General features: G+C 40.0%; 1 protein-coding gene and 1 pseudogene across 27 annotated transcripts in view; both read left to right on the top strand.

Annotated features, from left to right (window-relative positions):
* The window catches only part of LOC146392371 (protocadherin alpha-C2-like), a 217,762-nt gene that overhangs the window by 91,149 nt on the left and 106,644 nt on the right, over positions 1-19,969 (top strand). Inside the window, exon 1 of one of the 27 annotated variants that reach the window (XM_084946305.1) lies at positions 9,968-12,901. The exons of 25 other annotated variants lie outside the window; for them this stretch is intronic. In XM_084946305.1, coding sequence (XP_084802431.1) covers positions 10,523-12,901 — 2,379 coding nt within the window. In that variant the 5' untranslated portion in view covers positions 9,968-10,522. Of the gene's footprint in view, positions 1-9,967; positions 12,902-13,042; positions 16,130-19,969 lie in introns of those variants that run through there. One more of the 27 variants, XM_084946251.1, reaches the window with a different exon arrangement.
* Positions 16,155-19,563, top strand: LOC146392373 (protocadherin alpha-3 pseudogene; annotated as a pseudogene).

Genomic DNA, 19,969 nt, shown 5'->3' on the forward strand with positions numbered 1-19,969 from the left:
GTGTTTTTAAAATGGACATTCAGCTCCTCCAGGTCATTTTTCTTAGTGTGTGATGCAGTGAGTTTTTCTGTTCAGGATGTGAGTCATCTCATCCCACGTGTAGCTTTTCATTTTGCGAAGTTGGTCTGCTGGGTTTATTTCAGGATGAACCATCTGTCATAAAAATGAATCAGGAATGTGGGCATTTAGGGTTGGTGCTAGTATTATTTTATGATATATGATATTAGAACGATGATAGGCTATGACATTCCCTGTAGTCACACAGACAAACATACACACACACAGAGCTGTGTTTTTGTCTTTACATGTCTGTTCATTCCTAGACCTTTCTCTGTGTTTTCCACCATCCAATCTAGTAGTGTATGAATAAAACAATGACACAAGGGTGTGGAAGATGATGATGCTGTGGCTCATACCACACGCTCTCCTCCCACTGACTGCCCCCCCCCCCCAATCTTTGTTCTCTTGATTACTACCCCACTTTTCTCAGCCTCATGTGCTTCCCTTCTCATCTTCATCTCTCCCTCATTTCCTTGCCATTTCTAGCTCGATTCTTCAATCAGTATATTTGTCTTCATATTTCTTCATTTCATTTCTTAAACAAAGAATCTCTTCTCCTCCTCCTACGCATCCTGATTTCTTTTTGCTGATACTCTTTCTTATGCCCTCTCCTGTCGCTTTGTGCAACTGCAGGCTCACAGAAAATGGCTGACACATTTTGTAAGCTTGTTTACTCTTTCTTTTGTTATCCCCCAGTTCTCTGTTTTTTTGCTCAGCCTGGTGCTCGTTTTGGTTTGACTTGGTTGCTAACTGCTATTACAAAGCTTAGTTGAAGCTATACAATCCTTCCTTGCCTCTGAAAACATAGGTGGCCTCTTTTCTTAACTCTACCTCCTCTTTCTCTATAAACTGGAGCTGTGAGCTGAGTTTGTTAGAAAACCTTTTTCTCTCTCTTCTATGGCTGTAGTAAGGACACGCGAAGCATAGCCAAGTCTAGTGTTGTTTTTCAAAGCCAGAGGTCCTAGAGGAAAAATAATAATAATTTTGCCTGCATATGAATCCAAAGTAACATTTTTTCAGCTTGTTGCTGTTGACTTGAGTTAAATACTTCTTATACAGGAGGATGAAGGTTGGGATTACATGAACAATGTTCTTAGAATTTGCATATTGCTATTCAATTTTGTTAGATTTAAGGTAAGGATGGGTATTTTGGTTAATGTTAGGGAATATTTTGGTCACCGCATTATTTCTTCGGTTTGTTCGCGGTCTGCATAAATAATCATTATGCTGTTCACAATTACTATTTTTCCTGTTTTCAGGAAACAATACATTTAACAATAATGTGTTTCATTTATTATTTAGTGGTTCATAAACCTACAGCTATCCCTTATTTGGGGGAAATGGCTATCAGAATTTATTAATTACATTTGTTTCATGCTTTTTCATGCTTGTTGCTATTTACATTTTATCAAAATGATTGGTATAAGTGTTGTGTTCAGTCAGACATTACCTTTCTCATTATTTTGTTTTTAGTCACAAAAGCATGTCACTCATTCAGAGACTATGAGCCTAAGGGCCTTTAAAACATTAATCTCACAAACTGAGCAACAGCAGCTGTACAAGGGCTAGTGCAATGAATTTCTTATTTATATTATATTTTAATTGCAGTACCACATAATTGAGATGTACCATTAGTTTCAAAAAGAGTGTTACTGTGTACCTCTGCTTCATTGCTGATAGTGTGTCAAATTATGTTAAGGCTTGATTTTGTAGTAGATAGTGAGATCAGGTAGCAAGGGATTTAGCAAACAGATGAACTCAGTCTTTTATGCAGACCAAAACTGACAGTAGATACTGGGCCAGATAATCTATGCATCACATTACAGATAATGAAGTGAGAATCTGCTTAATGTGAATGAGGGGAGCAAAGTTGTGCAGAGACAAAAAAAAAAAACGTGATACCAACATAACAAAATATGTTTATTCTGCTTGTTAACAGACTGCTATAAATGAGGTGCTCATGATAAGGCTGGAGTGTAATTTCTCCCTAAGCCCTTTACTGCTCGATTTTTGTCACTTTGCTTTGTCCTAGAGCAGAGAACTAAAGTAATGAATTATAGTGATAATGCTTCTAATAGAATAATGATAGAAATAGACAGAAAGTGTGAAATGGCATAAAAATACTCAGTACTTTGTAAGCAGTATATTAGAAACAATTCAGTGTAAACCTGCAACACATGACCTTTGTGAAAGCATCATGTTAGATCTCCATGCATTATATAAAAAGCTGTACTTTTGGCAGTTTGTCATGCCAAATGTTTAAAAGTGCCAAAATATTGCTGCTGTTCCTTTAGGTGTTTTCAAAAGAGAATTCCTATCCAAGCATTTTTTCATCTGCTATAACTGTCACTATCCCCATTTGTGTTGGATTAGGGCTTCTGTAAAGTATGTAAAGTAATAATTCTACTATGTTGGTCCTCCAACACGATTAGGTGGAATCATCTTAACTATGCCATGAAGAGCAGCTTTGAAAGACAGCAGCGCATAAAATAACCTAGGATTTCACTCAGCTTTAAACTTCAGGCTAATGGCTAGACAGCATTATTATTATTATTATTATTATTATTATTATTACTATTATTATTATTATTAGTAGTAGTAGTAGTAGTAGTAGTAGTAGTATTAGTATTATTATTATTAGTAGTATTAGTATTATTATTATTCATGCATCCATTCTCTTCCGCTTATCCTTGTCAGGGCTGTGGGGGGCTGGAGCCCATCCCAACTACCATAGGGGGAGAGGCAGGGTACACACTGGACAGGTCACCAATCTGTCGCAGGGCTAACACATAGAGATAGAGAACCATTCCCACTCACATTCACACCTTTCGGCAATTTAGAATTACCAGTTATGTAATGTCAGTAGCTGACATCCCCATCTAACCTAACCTCACTAACTGCATGTCTTTGGACGGTGGGAGGAAGCTGTAGTAGCCAGAGAGAACCCGCACAAACACAGGAAGAACATGCAAACTTCAGACAGAAAGGCCCTGGCCAGGTGGTGGAATAAAACTCAGACCTTCTTGCTGTGAGGCAACAGTGCTAATCACCATGCCACCATGCTGCCACCATGTTGTTTTCTTTAATTTGTTATGTATTTGCTTTGTCCTTGACTTTAAACTTTGCATTCTTATACCCACTTAAAAAGATCTGTCCCATTAAATTACTTTTTAAAGCTGCATGTATTGTATGCTAAACATATGGTATGAGAGGACTGTGATTTCAACTTTACAGTCTGTAAGAAGCTGTAGTTTGTGTTGCTGTTGGATTGTGCTGAACAATACAGAGGCATGTTGTTGATATTTAATCTGACAAAAAGGGCCTGAAATATTAAAAACACAATAGCCACATATATAAAAAACACAGCTTCAAAAAGGCAACTGAATTGAGTAACACTAAAGCAGAATGCCATAACAATAATGAAGGTGGCATTTATTTCAGCAATCTGTATCCTGTATCAGTGAGTCTTAGACAGAAAACATGTGGGGAAACATTAAACTAGCAAGTGGCAATAGGTTTTTCTTCCCTCACTGTTCAACACTCCTCAGCCAAAAACACACATGCATGCAAACTAACATGAACACTCAAACAATATGTGACACCTAGAGCAGATCATTTATATCCCTATCATCACACCTTAAGAAGCAACATTATTTTGCTGCTGCACAAGTAGATGTTTAAGTTTTGATGTTAATGAGAGTGGAAATTGGTGTTTGTTATTCTCGGTAAACGGAAGTATAGGAGCCTATGCTTAAACGATTTGTAGGCAAGTTATTATTTTATAAATAGTTATCTTCATTTCTGTGGAAAGTGGAGCAACCTCACAGAACCATCTCAGTCATTTCTCAGTGTCAGATTCTCTGCAGGCCAGCGCTCTCCTCTATAATTCATTCTTTTTTTATGCTCTTTCACCGAAGCTCTGCCCTTCGAATGCACCACTGAATGATGCATGTTTCATGCTGCATGGCTATTAAGAACGTAAAAATAGATATTACACAAAGCTGAAATGGTGTGCAGGTGTAATGTGTGTGTAAAATATATATGACACACTTAAGTATGGATAAATTATGCCTTGCAGCTCTTTGTGTGTAAATTGTATACAGTAGAAATGTCCAATGCTTGCCATATATTCTGCATAATCTTTACTTGTTTTAATTTGTAAATGATAGAAGAATTTCTCTGTTTTCTTCTCCCTTTTCTTTGTTTTGATATGTATCAGGCTGGATGAGATTGTGCAGGTATTGTTAGACTCAGTAGCTGACATCGGCATCTTCTTTCCCATCTGGGACAGTTGACATTTTAATTTCCGCAGGCAGAGGAAATGTGTAGTAGACACACAGCCTGTTAGTGTATCTTTAGCACTGATACAATTTTGGAAGTGTGTGAGGGTGCTAATCTAATTTAAGGCTTTATATCTTTGCCTGCCTCTGATATCAGTCTGTGTCTGTCTGTGGATATGGAAACTGCAATGGAGAACAAAGAGAGTGATTTTTTTAAAAGGCTCCCCCTTGTGGCAACAAGTGGATACTACCAGCCTGTCTAAATATCAATGCATTCAATTATTTAACGTGTTACCACTCTGCATGTGGTAGTATATTGAATAGTATTTTTTACTGAGTTTCTCATGCAGTATTGATCTGCAGATAGCGGGTCTGTCCCCAATTTCCAGCCATACCAAAAACAGTACAGTGACCTATTCCCCAGTGAAATGTTTGATTGACAAATCTAGGTTATCCATGCATATAAAGCTAGATTTATTCTTAATCCCACTGAGAATTGTTTGAGTCAAGCTATTTCAGTGTGTGAGTGAGGGAGAAAAAGAGAAAAGAGGAAGAGATGACAGAGACAGACTGTACCAGATGCTTTCTGTTACACTCCATGGTTGAATTTAATGTATCACTGTGGACAGTGTGAAAAAAAATATGATTTTTAATCAAACACAATCCATTTCTTTTTAGTTTATATGGTTGTGTTTAAATGCCTTGTCCTTGGCTTATGTACTGACTGCTCATAAAGAAGGGTGTGGTGGAGGTAGAGGGGGAGGCAGGGTGGGGCATAGACAGGGGCTGCATCTGCGTCACCATGGGTACCAGAAGGGAGATAGTAAATCAATTCTGGGTGCTTTCTATAACACTGCCTTTGTTGCTAGGCACAATACTGAGCCAATCAGTGTCCATTTCAGCCACAGTGACCAATCAGATTTCTGTGCTACCTTTGCTGTTACCAAAGCCTGTTGAAGCTCCTGTTTATTGACAGCTTTGATTGATGCTCTGTTTTTGCAAAGTAATCCATGGCTGTTTTTCTGCTTGCACAACCAGTTGCTGAATTACACATTTTAAAATTTGAGTCACAATGCTGAACTATATGTGAATGGAATTCATGCTGTCTCTCATACCTTTTATATTTCTCACTCTCACACCTCTCTCACACAAACCACACAAACCACACAGAGCCTGATCAGGCCTTCATTTATTTGAACTCCAGACTGCAATGTTGCCATTCATGCTGTGCAGATGCTTGTTACTAATTAGATACAGTATCACAGATTCAATAACACATCGTCTTTGATCAGCCCTGCTCTGCACATTAGTGATCATTTCCTAACTGATCAAACTTACGGAGGTTCTTACACTAAATGAAAACATTGCTAGTGTAAATGAATTGTTGAATACATTAAAACATAAAATGAAGAGTGAAGTTTTTTTACATTTTAAAGAAAAATACACTATATGGAAAATGTTTTCTAAATACTAAATAGTATATGGGATCCCTAATCCTTAGGGATTAATAAAGTATGATGATTATGATTATGGTTATGTTTAATATTTACTTAGTTGATAGGTCACTATACTGTTTTAATTCCCCAGCAAGTCTGTGATAAATCATGACACAGACAGAAATAATCACACTGTAGCAGTGGCAGGATGTTGCTCCTGTATGTTGTTTTACAGTAGAGTAACTAATTATGTGATATTTGGGCATTGTGCCATTGTTTTCCAAATGAGTGAACACTGTGTTCTATTGTGTTGGTGTGCCTCTCAGGGCTGTGTGCATGCGTATGTTTGGGCATGCTCCATATTGCTGTGTCCCGGTTTTGATCTTGCTCATGTTTCCGTGGACCCGCCCCTGTCCTACTTAGTCCAGAAACCAGTGAAGGCAGGCGCAGATTTGGAAATAAATGATTAAGTGGTAGTTGGTTTTAAAACTAGGAGTGATTCATCTTTTCTTGCATCCTTCCTCTCTTTATTATATTAGTCATAGATTATTTCACAAATTGTGTAAGTAGGTAAACAGCTGATTGCATGCCCAGCTTTCCAGTACATAGATATTATTACAGTTACGCTGATATGCACATAATTGTATGCACAGTTGTCTAGTAAGTGGATATTATTCTATATAGTGAATTTACATCTGCATATGTCAGAGCTAAAATGCATATAAGATCATTGAAACTTAATTTTTCCATTATTGTATTATATTACCCTATTGCAATAGTCAAGTGCTGGATAATTCATATCACACCTGCTTTTCTGAGAATAAGCAGACACTGCATATTAAATGGGCCCAGTGCATAAAGTGCACAAAGTGAAAATGATTTGAAAAGTGAAAAGCATAATATAGTAGTACTAGAAGTACTAAAGACTTATACACAAGGAGTAGGTTGCCCTCTTGTGTCATGATGAGATACATGCCACATAAAAACCCCACTATGACATTAGTATCTCATCATATGAAAAGGATGTAATGTGCAAATGGCAGGAGAGACTATGTGTGTGTGTTTGAGGTCTCCAGAGGCCTAGCACCAAGAAGGTAGGATGTGCATGGCTGAATGCAAAGGTCAGGCTCTCTGAGGGTTTGTGGGGGGTGGAAAGAGAAGCAGACACTGCTGTAAAAGTGCTGTGACAGTGAATGTGCTGCTGCAGTGCTACATTACCAATTACAACTGCAGCCCTGCACAGTCTGGTGAGGTATGCGCAAGAGTATGGTTTGTGTGAGTGTGTGTGTGTGTGTGTGGGGGGGGGGGGGGGGGGGGGGGGGGGGGGGGGGGGCACACAAGCAGATAAAATGTGGAAGTAGATATGAAATCTAATTTGTCATTTTTGTGCTATCTGATGCATTCTGAAAGCTAAATCCACAGGCTACTGCATTAGTGTGTGTGCGAGCGTGTGTGTGTGTGTGTGTGTGTGTGTGTGTGTGTGTGTGTGCACATATGCATTCATGCCTGTGCCCAAGATGGCGTTGCTATGGAGACGAGAGCTGTGCAGAGGGAGAGAGGAAAAGTGGGGGTAGGACTCGCCTTGAAGCATGTTTAGATCACACCCTTCCCCTATCTACTCACGCACACAGATCAACAGTACAGTATACATCCTTAGGACACACACACACTTACTCATGAACACGCACACAAAACCGATGGCTGTGTGAAGACATGAGATGATTAGATGCAGGCAATATAGAAGCTAATGTGGTGGCTGTACTGTATGTGGTAGTATCCCTTTAATAATGCAGTGAACACACCTAAAACAGTGCTGCTGACTGCTTCCGCCCCTGCAACCCCCTCCCTTCACCTACCTCTCACTGCTTTATCTGACCCTTTCATCACACTGCCAGTGGTGATTCTAGTTTCACCTCTAACATTATCGTGTTATGGGCAAACAATAGACAGAGAAGAAGGTTAAGTACATGTGTCCTTAACCACTAGACTTATTTTTAACAGCTCTCATATTTTAGGAAGCAAATACTGTAAATTTTTCTATACAACAGTTTAATCACTATTAATTATTCAGAAGTTTCAATTATTATACCCAGAGGAAGAATGACTTTTATCAATGCATGCATGCATCGGTTTTAAAAAGAAACGCCTATGGGGTGCCACAGCATTCTGTCTTGGGACCGTTACTGTTTCTGTTGTATTTAGTCCCTCTTCTTCAACTTCTTAGCTCTTTTACGAATATTTTGTATCATTGTTACGCAGATGATATTCAGCTATATATCTCTTTTAGGCCACCTGATGTTTCTAAGCTTCAAATCTTGCAGTCCTGCTTAGATTCCAGCAGAGATTGGATGGCTGATAATTATCTTCAACTAAATGCTGATAAAACTGAAGTCATTGTCTTTGCTCCTGAGAAATTTGTTCCCCTCGTGGTTAAAATCTAGGCCCTCTTGCTTCTTATATTAAACCCTCCATTAGGAACCAGCTCTGACGCTGCACACACACGTTAAATGTTTGGTTCACTCTTGTTTTTACCATTTACGAAATATTGCTAAGCTTAGTCCCATTGTGTCACGCTTCGAATTGGAAATGATTATTTATGCTTTTGTTTCATCTCGTTTAGATTATTGTAATTCCTTGTTTACTTGCTTAAGTAATGCCTCCCTGGAATGACTGCAGGGTGTTCAAAATGCTGCTGATAGGCTTCTGACAAAGTATCCCAAATACTCCCATGCCACTCCCCTGCTGATTCAACTGCAATGGCTCCCTGTCAAGTTCAGGGTCCATTTAAAGATTATAATCATGACCTATAGGGACCTGCACGGTGTAGCTCCAACTTATATCAGTGATCTTCTTCTTCATTATCGCTCCAGTGGGTCCCTGAGGTCTTGTGACCAAGGCTTGTTGGTTGTCCAGCATACACGGTTAAAAACAAAAGGTGACAGAGTGTATGTATCAGTGGCTCCCAGACTCTGGAACTCACTCCCTTTGAGTTTGAGAACTCAGTCATTTCTTTTAAAAAGCAGTTAAAAACTTATCTGTTTAAACTTGCTTTTGGTTGATTTTGTTTGTTTGAGGTTGGTCTAGGTGTATAGGTGTTAAAAATCAATTGTTATTTTTGCATTACTGTTTAAACAACTATGTTTTGATTAACTAAACATTCTGCATGTTTCCCTAATTAACTCTATCACTAAGATGAAGAGGTGTGGATGGCCTTATGGATATGCTCAGTAACCCACCACTAATTCCGGGGTGTATTCAGAGCTGCTGGCTAATATACTGTGTTTCATCTATGTGGAACTAGGTTTTCCATAATTACAGAAACCATGGATTTGTTTCTTTTAAAAATGTATCGTTTGTTTAGAATAAGAAAAAAAAAATGTTCATCCTCTCACTGGGCAGCAAAGAATACCAAGTGTGAAATTTATGGAACATTCATATGTGTTTCATGGTGACTTTAGGAGAATGATAATCCAGACTGAAGTCCTGTAAGGTCAAAGTAGTGTAGTCTGGCCCTAAAATAAACCATGAATAATTGAATTTCATCACAGGTTGCATAATTGCGATAAATGTGTTGCATAATGTATGCATTTGCTTGTGTATGTTAATAAACCGCAAGAGCACTATACTCTCTCTTCTATACTCTACCTACTGTTTTCTATTGCATGCATTAGGAAAATGAACACACAGATCATCCTATGTGAGCCATTATTATTATTAATATTGTCTATGGGGGCTGACAGATGATTGTAGTTGTGGGATAATATTTTCAAATCAAATCATGTTTTCTGAGGAATGGAAATAGGGCAGGAGTTTCTGAATCTAGGGCTTAATCATGGGATTACAAACAAGCTCATGACTACTGTCTCTGTGGAAATGTGGAGTAACACTAAAATGCACCAAAAATACAACACGAGACGCAGACACCCCCTCCTGTGCTCATATGTGCAGAAGAATAACTATGTACGATTAAATATATTTATTGCCCAAAAGGCTGAAAGAGAAAAAATCATTAAAAGATAAATAAAGAAGCCATTGATGTGGGTGCAGAAGAAGAAATTGTACTATTTTTTATGGTTTGGGGAGGGGTTTTTTTGTTTGTTTGTTTGTTTTTATGCACTCTTAGGGAAAAAATCCATACAAATTTGTAGACATGATAAAACTTGTGGTGCAATTCACACATTGCTATATAGGCATGGCTGGATGCTAAAAATTTCAGGCAGCCTCCAACTTTTTATCCGTTTATTAAGCTCACATTAGTAGTTAATAGAATCTACAAATAACTCTTAAATTGAATGGAACAAAGAGGTTTAGTGGAAAAAGGTAGAGTAACGTGGGATACGATGTATTTGATACTATCACTTTATACAAGGACACTCATTCAGGTGTTGTCCATGGTGCAGAGAAGAGTTGTTCCGATTTCTGATGTCAGTTAAGCTTTCCAGATACCTTTGGTGTGACCTGATGGCTGCAGGAGAAGCAACTGTTTTCACTGGCCTCTGCATTGCGCTCTTTTCACCACGTGGCGTCGCTGTTGATCCATTAGTTACAGCCCTGCTCTTTAATAGAACTTGGCCCCTCCCGTTTACAAGCGATATGAACAATTTCTGTCTTTGTTATAAGACTCAAACGACGGTGGAACAAACAGAATACTACAGTCAAAAAGCTCCCTGATCTTCCTGATCTTCTTTCCTAAATATCTGAATGCCACTGGAGCTCAAATTTATGCTTTGTTCATATTGAACAGAGATGTCGCCCTTTAAATTGAGCTATTTTGGGATGTATTTGTGCCTTTTTCTACTGGATGTTTACTGGCAGACTGTGGCTGGGCAGCTCTCCTATTCAATCTCAGAGGAGGTAAACCCGGGGACTCCTGTTGGGAATATCGCTAAGGATCTAAACCTGAATTCACAAGAGTTGGAATCTCGTATGTTTCAAATCGTCACTGGATCAAAGAGAAAATTTTTCGAGGTAAATCTAAAGACTGGTGTTCTGTATGTCAGTGAGAGAATAGACAGAGAGGAGCTCTGCTCGGAGGAACTAAAATGTCCAGTAAGTGTAGAAGCCGTAATAAATAACCCATTGAAGCTTTATCGTATTGATGTAGAGATCTTAGATGTAAACGACAATGCTCCTTTGTTTACAACCAAACTGCAAAATTTATATATTGCAGAGAGCACATTGCCTGGAGTGAAATTTGAATTATCCGAAGCAACTGATGCGGATATGGGGAAAAACGGAGTAAGCACTTACAAATTAAGCCAAAATGAACATTTTTCGTTGGCCGTGCACAAAGCAGGTGACCGTGTGTCTGCTGAGTTGGTGCTGCAGAAAGCCTTAGACCGAGAAAAGCAGGCAGTCATCACTATGACACTGACGGCTGTAGATGGAGGGACCCCACCGAAATCCGGCACCTCGCAACTCGTTATTAATGTATTAGACAATAATGATAATATTCCGATCTTTAGTGAATCCTTGTATAAAACAAAAATTCCAGAAAACATTCCACTGGGGTTAAAGGTAATCACAGTGAACGCCACTGATGCAGATGAGGGTTTAAACAGTGAGATTGTATATTCGCTGAGAAGCAAAGACCAAGATCACGTACTTGATATATTTGAAATTGAACCTCAGACTGGTGTCATTAAGGTCAAAGGGAAAATAGACTTCGAAGAGAGGAGGGCTTTTGAGGTACGTGTTGTGGCCAGTGATAAAGGGCATCCTCCGATGTCCGCTCACTGTAAAGTGCTGGTAGAAGTGGTGGACTTAAATGATAATGCTCCTGAGATCACAGTGACGTCATTACATAGGAAGGTAAAAGAGGATGCTCCTTTAGGCACCGCAGTTGCACTTGTATCTGTCCTCGATAAAGACGGTGGAAAAAACGGTGATGTGGAGATCCAAATTAAAAACAAAGCGCCATTCAAACTCGAAACTAACTACAAAAATTATTATTCGCTGTTAGTTGATGGACCTCTAGACAGGGAGACATTCTCTATTTACAATGTCAGTATAATCGCTAATGACAAAGGGATTCCACCACTTACCAGCACAAGTGTAGTTTCCATACACGTTTCTGATGTCAATGATAATGCACCTCTGTTCACGGAGGCCGTAATTAATGTTTATGTGAATGAGAACAGTCCAGTGGGAGCAGTCATTAAAAGAGTGACTGCAACTGATGCAGACATAGACCAAAATAGCCAAATCAGCTATTCATTGTTAAAAATTGGCAATAACCAGCTGCTGTTATCTACAATGATTAATATCAACTCGGAGACAGGAGATATAATCAGCCTTCAGTCTTTTAATTACGAGGAGTTAAAAACATTCCAGTTTAAAGTTCAGGCCACAGACTCTGGTGTTCCTCCGCTCAGCAGTAACGTCACTGTCAACGTTTTAATCCTGGATGAAAATGACAACAGTCCCACGATTCTCGCGCCATACTCTGAGCATGGCTCCGTTAACAGTGAGAGCATCCCCTATTCTGCTGAAGCGGGATACTTTGTAGCAAAGATCAGGGCTGTAGACGCAGACTCTGGATACAATGCGCTGCTTTCTTATCACCTGTCTGAGCCCAAAGGAAACAACTTGTTCAGGATCGGAACCAGCACCGGGGAGATCAGGACTAAGAGGAGAATGAGTGACAATGACCTCAAAACTCACCCCTTGGTGGTCTTGGTCTCTGATAACGGAGAACCCTCCCTGTCAGCTACTGTGTCGATTGATGTGGTGGTGGTTGAAAGCACGGCTGAAATCCAGACTCAGCTCAGACATGTTCCTGTAAAGGAGGACAGCTTCTCGGATTTGAACCTGTATCTGCTGATCGCCATTGTGTCGGTGTCCGTCATCTTTCTGCTCAGCCTCATCACTTTAATAGCAGTCAGATGCCACAGGACAGATGGCACTTTCAGCAGGTACAGCGCCCCCATGATCACCACCCACCCTGACGGGAGCTGGTCTTACTCTAAAGCTACTCAGCAGTATGACGTGTGTTTCAGCTCAGACACGCTCAAGAGTGACGTGGTGGTTTTCCCCGCCTCGTTTCCACCTGTAGATGCAGAACTGATCAGTATTAACGAAGGAGACACTTTTACCAGGACTCAGACTTTGCCTACCAAAGAAAAGGTGAGTCCATGAAATTTTAAAATACTTGCATATTGTCATTCCTCGTCATTGCAGATTAAACGGTACCATTTTTTCTTATCTTAGCATGGTGTATCTTCTGATTTAAACTAGATTCCAAATATATATATATATGCTTCATCTTTAAAATGTTTAGTTGTGCCAATTTAATAATAGCCATCATTTGGACAGCATTGCAGTGCGTTTATGTAGCTGTCCATGGTGCTGGTGTAGGCATTCTAGTATAATAGATGTGATCTGAAGGCCGCAATAATTATAATAATAATTAAGTCACCTTTCTGATATGTGCATTGCTCTTTGTCTCTGGTTACCCAAAGGATAGACAGATAGCACATTAAGCTGATATACGCCTTGGCAATTGTATTACTCATATTTGCTCATATTTTCATGTTTTGTGAAAAGGAGATAAGGCAAGTTTTAATTCAATTTGGTTTATATATATGCTACACCTGTCTTTAAATAAATATATGAGGGAGCTGGACATTATTTGCCATTACCAGATTGGCATCTTGATGCATTTATCTTGAAGGCTTAAACGAACTTATGAGATTGTTTTGTGATAATGTAGTATTTTTAAATGACCACATGGGGACATTGTAGACCATCACATTTTCATAGTGCTCTTGGTTGTTCGAAGCTCCTCCTAGATTTAGATGATGGTGACGATGATGCTTTGCAGGGCTTTGTTACAAGAGGGGCAGTATGAGAATACATTGTGCGATCATCGCTTTGTCCTTTACTTCTTATATACACGGAAATCTGGATTATTCCACTCTATTTTCACCTTGAAAACTACGATCCATATGCTGTGCTCGCACAGGATAGAAAATGTCGACAGGGAGGATACGCAGTTCTTTTGGGATTTATGTAGTCGTTGTTCTTTTGGATTGCTGCTGGCAAGTGGTGACTGGGCAGCTCTCTTACTCTGTATCAGAGGAGGTAAACCCGGGGACTACTGTGGGAAATCTCGCTAAAGATCTAAATCTTAACGTGCATGACTTGAGGACGCGTATGTTTCAGATTGTTAGCGGATCAAAGAGAAATTATTTCGATATAAATTTGAAAACGGGTAGTCTCTATGTCAGTGAAAGAATCGACCGTGAGGAGCTTTGCGCAAAAGCTGCAATATGTACTGTTAGCGTAGAGGCCGTGATCAACAATCCACTGAAGCTTTATCGTTTAGATGTAAATGTAGTCGATATTAATGATAATGTGCCACATTTTCCTGAGAATTTGCAGTATCTTAATATTGCGGAAAGTACTGTGCCAGGGGGGAAATTTGGATTTATAGGGGCATCGGATCTCGACGTTGGAAAGAATGACGTTAGTTCATACAAGTTGAGTCCAAATGATTACTTTTCTTTAGAGGTCCACAAAGGAAGGGATAGTGTGTCTGCCGAGCTGGTGCTACAGAAAGCCCTAGACCGAGAAACACAACCTACTGTTAATCTTACCGTGACTGCTGTCGACAGCGGAAACCCACCCAAGTCAGGAACATTGCAAATCATTGTGAATGTCTTAGACATTAATGACAACGCTCCGGTTTTCAGTAGCGCTTTGTATAAAACACAGATTCATGAAAATCTACCAATGGGTAAAACAATTATATTTTTAAATGCAACAGACGCAGATGACGGATTAAATGCTGAAACTGAATATTCTTTTAGAAGTAAAGGTCAGGATCATGTTTTAAATGTATTTCAAATAGACTCTAAAACGGGAGCGATTTTAATTAAAGGTAAAATCGATTACGAAGAAAATCCTGCATTTGAGATTCATGCTGAGGCCACTGACAAAGGCCAGCCTCCGATGTCTGCTCATTGTAAAGTGTTGGTAGAAGTGCTGGATCTAAATGACAACGCTCCTGAGATCACGGTAACGTCACTACTAAATACAGTGAAAGAAGACGCGGAAGTAGGTGCAGCCATTGCACTTGTCTCGGTTTTGGATAAAGATAGTGGGAATAACGGGGCAGTGAAAGCTGTGATTGCAAATAAGACTCCATTTAAACTGGACACAAACTATAGAAATTATTACTCTTTAGTAGTTAATGGTCCGCTTGACAGAGAAACTACACACGAGTACAATGTTACTATAATAGCAACTGATGAAGGAGCTCCTCCTCTCTCCAGCACCAGCATAATTAGTGTTCATGTTTCTGATGTCAATGACAACTCGCCTCGCTTCTCTGATCCGATACTTAATATTTATGTTAAAGAGAACAGTCCAGTAGGAGCAGTCATTAAAACTCTGACTGCAACTGATGCTGATGTCGATAAAAATGGTCAAGTGAGCTATTCTTTTTTAAAAAGCAGCAGTGACTCACTACCGTTTCCTACAATGATTAACATCAACTCAGAGACAGGAGACATAATCAGTCTGCAGTCTTTTAACTATGAGGAGTTAAAAACGTTCCAGTTTAAAGTTCAGGCCACAGACTCTGGTGTTCCTCCGCTCAGCAGCAACGTCACTGTCAACGTTTTAATCCTGGATGAAAATGACAACAGTCCCACGATTCTCGCGCCATATTCTCAGCACGGCTCCGTTAACAGTGAGAGCATCCCCTATTCTGCTGAAGCAGGATACTTTGTGGCAAAGATCAGGGCTGTAGACGCAGACTCTGGATACAATGCGCTGCTTTCTTATCACCTGTCTGAGCCCAAAGGAAACAACTTGTTCAGGATCGGAACCAGCACCGGGGAGATCAGGACTAAAAGGAGATTGAGTGACAATGACCTCAAAACTCACCCCTTGGTGGTCTTGGTCTCTGATAACGGAGAACCCTCCCTGTCAGCTACTGTGTCTGTTGATGTGGTGGTGGTTGAAAGCACGGCTGAAATCCAGACTCAGTTCAGACATGTGCCTGTAAAGGAGGACAGCTTCTCGGATTTGAACCTGTATCTACTGATCGCCATTGTGTCGGTGTCCGTCATCTTTCTGCTCAGCCTCATCACTTTAATAGCAGTCAGATGCCACAGGACAGACGGCACTTTCAGCAGGTACAGCGCCCCCATGATCACCACCCACCCTGACGGGAGCTGGTCTTACTCTAAAGCTACTCAGCAGTATGACGTGTGTTTCAGCTCAGACACGCTCAAGAGTGACGTTGTGGTTTTCCCCGCCCCGTTTCCACCTGTAGATGGAGAACTGATCAGTATTAACGGAGGAGACACTTTTACCAGGACTCAGACTTTACCTAGCAAAGAGAAGGTAAGAAATTAGCAAAAACAATGCAATGCATAAATTCATGCCTTAGGTAATATCCATGTTTTGTTTGCTTATTGTTGTTGTTTTTTTAAGTGGAATATGTTAGTACTAACTTCACAAACTATTTAAAGATGTGATTTTTTTTATCGGTTTCGAGTTGAGTTGAAATGTACAGTTGTTAATAAGCCAAAATAAACAAAGTTCATGAGCCTTTCAAGTTTAGACAGAACGTTATTGTCGTTATCCGTGGTGCTGAAATCAGAAAGGTGCGAGTTGCCGGTCATTTGGAGGGTGCATCAGGGGACTTAATTGGGGCACGGTCAACAAACACAAGTGTTTTTCCCTGAAAACTTGACATACAATTCATGATAGATCTTTTTACTTAGTGGAGAATGGTGTAAAGTTTTTTTTTTTATCACATTTAGGAAGGTTATTCGACCGCTTATTCAATCACCTTCGCTCTCATACTTTTAGAAATTAGGAAAATGTGTTTATTTTATGTCATAATAGTAGTAAGTTCTTGCTGTATCTTTCTGGTGTCGAAATATTTTCAATAAGGTCTGTCAATTATAACTCGTGTACTTTTAGGCGGGGTATCACCAAGAGGAAACTTGTGATTTTTTTTTCTTTGTTAACTGAGAATTAATCAGAATGGGAAAAGGAAAAAAAATCCTTTGAAATACACCATAACATATAAGTTAACAGGGTTATGTTCATAATTAATGAGAAGTTGATCGCCTTGGACGGGTGGGTAGTCATTTAATTGTTGCTGTTCCTAAAGCTTAAATGCAGTTATTTTACATTACCAGATGGTGGCACTGAAGACCATGACATCTAGATGTTATTTCTAAAGGCATAAGACTCCACCCAGAAACAGATGATGAGCTTTCTCTGGGCTTTGTAACAAAGAGGCGCAGAGCGAGAGAGAAAGGGCGAAAAATTTATCAGGCTGACTTGTTGTGATTGCCTTTTTTTGCGGATATCTGACGGTTGCTGGTGGACACAAAGTGTGCCTGATTTCGGTGGATTTAATCATGCATTTCCCAACAAAAACAGATATTTTGCGGGCTTATTCTGTGGCCGTGCTGCTGAATTATTGCTGGGAAGCGGTGTCTGGACAGCTCTCGTACTCTGTATCGGAGGAGGAAAATATTGGGACATCTGTTGGAAATATTGCCAAAGATCTAAATCTCAATGTACAGGATTTAGAGTCTCGTAGGTTTCAGATTGTTAGTGGATCACAGAAGAAGTATTTCGATGTGAATTTAAAAACTGGTGCTCTTTATGTCAGCGAAAGAATCGACCGCGAGGAGCTTTGTGGTAGGGCTTCAAAATGTACTGTCAATGTAGAGGCGGTGATCAACGTCCCGCTGAAGCTTTATCGCTTAGAGATAAATATAAAAGATATAAACGACAACGCACCAGTTTTCTCTGAGAAGCTGCAGTCGCTTGATGTTCCAGAAAATACTTTACCGGGAGTCAAATTTGGACTGATAGAGGCATCAGATTTGGATGTCGGTAAAAACGGTGTTAATACATATAAACTTAGTAATAACGATTATTTTACATTAGATATTCATAAAGGAGAAGACAGCGTGTCTGCTGAGTTAGTACTGCAGAAATCGTTAGACAGAGAGCAGGACTCTGTTATAAAACTCACGCTGACTGCAGTAGACGGAGGAAACCCACCCAAGTCAGGGACATCGCTTATTATCATTTCCGTGATGGATACTAATGACAACCATCCCGTGTTCAGTAAGTCTTTGTACAAAATTAAAATTCCTGAAAACTTGTCCAGTGGGTCGACAGTGATTACGCTGAATGCAACAGACACAGATGAGGGTTCAAACAGTGAAATTGAATACTCTTTGAGAAAAAAAGGCCAAGATCATATTTTAGATTTATTTGAAATTAATTCAAAAACGGGAGTGATTTCAGTTAAGGGTAAAGTCGATTATGAAGAAAATCGTGCATTTGAGATCCATGCGGAGGCAAGTGACAAAGGCCAGCCTCCGATGTCTGCTCATTGTAAAGTGTTGGTAGAAGTGCTGGATCTAAATGACAACGCTCCTGAGATCACGGTAACGTCACTACTAAATACAGTAAAAGAGGACGCGGAAGTAGGTGCAGCCATTGCACTTGTCTCGGTTTTGGATAAAGATGGTGGGAATAACGGGGCAGTGAAAGCTGTGATTGCAAATAAGACTCCATTTAAACTGGACACAAACTATAGAAACTATTACTCTTTAGTAGTTAATGGTCCGCTTGACAGAGAAACTACACACGAGTACAATGTTACTATAATAGCAACTGATGAAGGAGCTCCTCCTCTCTCCAGCACCAGAATAATTAGTGTTCACGTTTCTGATGTCAATGACAACTCGCCTCGCTTCTCTGATCCGATACTTAATATTTATGTTAAAGAGAACAGTCCAGTAGGAGCAGTCATTAAAACTCTTACTGCAACTGATGCTGATGTCGATAAAAATGGTCAAGTGAGCTATTCTTTTTTAAAAATCAGCAGTGACTCACTACCGTTTCCTACAATGATTAACATCAACTCAGAGACAGGAGACATAATCAGCCTGCAGTCTTTTAACTATGAGGAGTTAAAAACGTTCCAGTTTAAAGTTCAGGCCACAGACTCTGGTGTTCCTCCGCTCAGCAGCAACGTCACTGTCAACGTTTTAATCCTGGATGAAAATGACAACAGTCCCACGATTCTCGCGCCATATTCTCAGCACGGCTCCGTTAACAGTGAGAGCATCCCCTATTCTGCGGAAGCAGGATACTTTGTGGCAAAGATCAGGGCTGTAGACGCAGACTCTGGATACAATGCGCTGCTCTCTTATCACCTGTCTGAGCCCAAAGGAAACAACTTGTTCAGGATCGGAACCAGCACCGGGGAGATCAGGACTAAGAGGAGATTGAGTGACAATGACCTCAAAACTCACCCCTTGGTGGTCTTGGTCTCTGATAACGGAGAACCCTCCCTGTCAGCTACTGTGTCGATTGATGTGGTGGTGGTTGAAAGCACGGCTGAAATCCAGACTCAGTTCAGACATGTGCCTGTAAAGGAGGACAGCTTCTCGGATTTGAACCTGTATCTGCTGATCGCCATTGTGTTGGTGTCCGTCATCTTTCTGCTCAGCCTCATCACTTTAATAGCAGTCAGATGCCACAGGACAGACGGCACTTTCAGCAGGTACAGCGCCCCCATGATCACCACCCACCCTGACGGGAGCTGGTCTTACTCTAAAGCTACTCAGCAGTATGACGTGTGTTTCAGCTCAGACACACTCAAGAGTGACGTAGTGGTTTTCCCCGCCCCGTTTCCACCTGTAGATGGAGAACTGATCAGTATTAACGGAGGAGACACTTTTACCAGGACTCAGACTTTACCTAACAAAGAAAAGGTAAGCGCAAATTGGTCTTAAATATTCTGGGATGTTATTTATTGTGCAAAACCACGGTCGAGAACCGAGTATGAATCAATAGGGTTTCACCCGAATTAAATTAAAAGAACTTAATTGCCACGAAAAAAATGGGGATAAATCCAGTTCAAGTTAACTAATAAAGTAAATCACTTGGATATATTTTGTTAGGCTTCGTTTACACATACTCATAGTTTGTGGTATTTACTTCTAGCAAAAGATGTGCAGATTTTGAATCATACCCTACACGTTGTTCTTCATAAAACTGAACGGACGATTATGCACGATGCCAACATGCTGGGCAGTTATACTGTACTTTAAATAATGTCTCGCTAAACATGTGTTCGAGTATTCATATCCTGGCTTTGTTAACCTTAACAGGTTGTAACAATGTATATTCAAAAAAATT

Source organism: Perissodus microlepis, chromosome 2 (assembly GCF_051167445.1).
Source record: "Perissodus microlepis isolate ML-2025 ecotype Zambia chromosome 2, ASM5116744v1, whole genome shotgun sequence".
NCBI classification, from domain to species: domain Eukaryota; kingdom Metazoa; phylum Chordata; class Actinopteri; order Cichliformes; family Cichlidae; genus Perissodus; species Perissodus microlepis.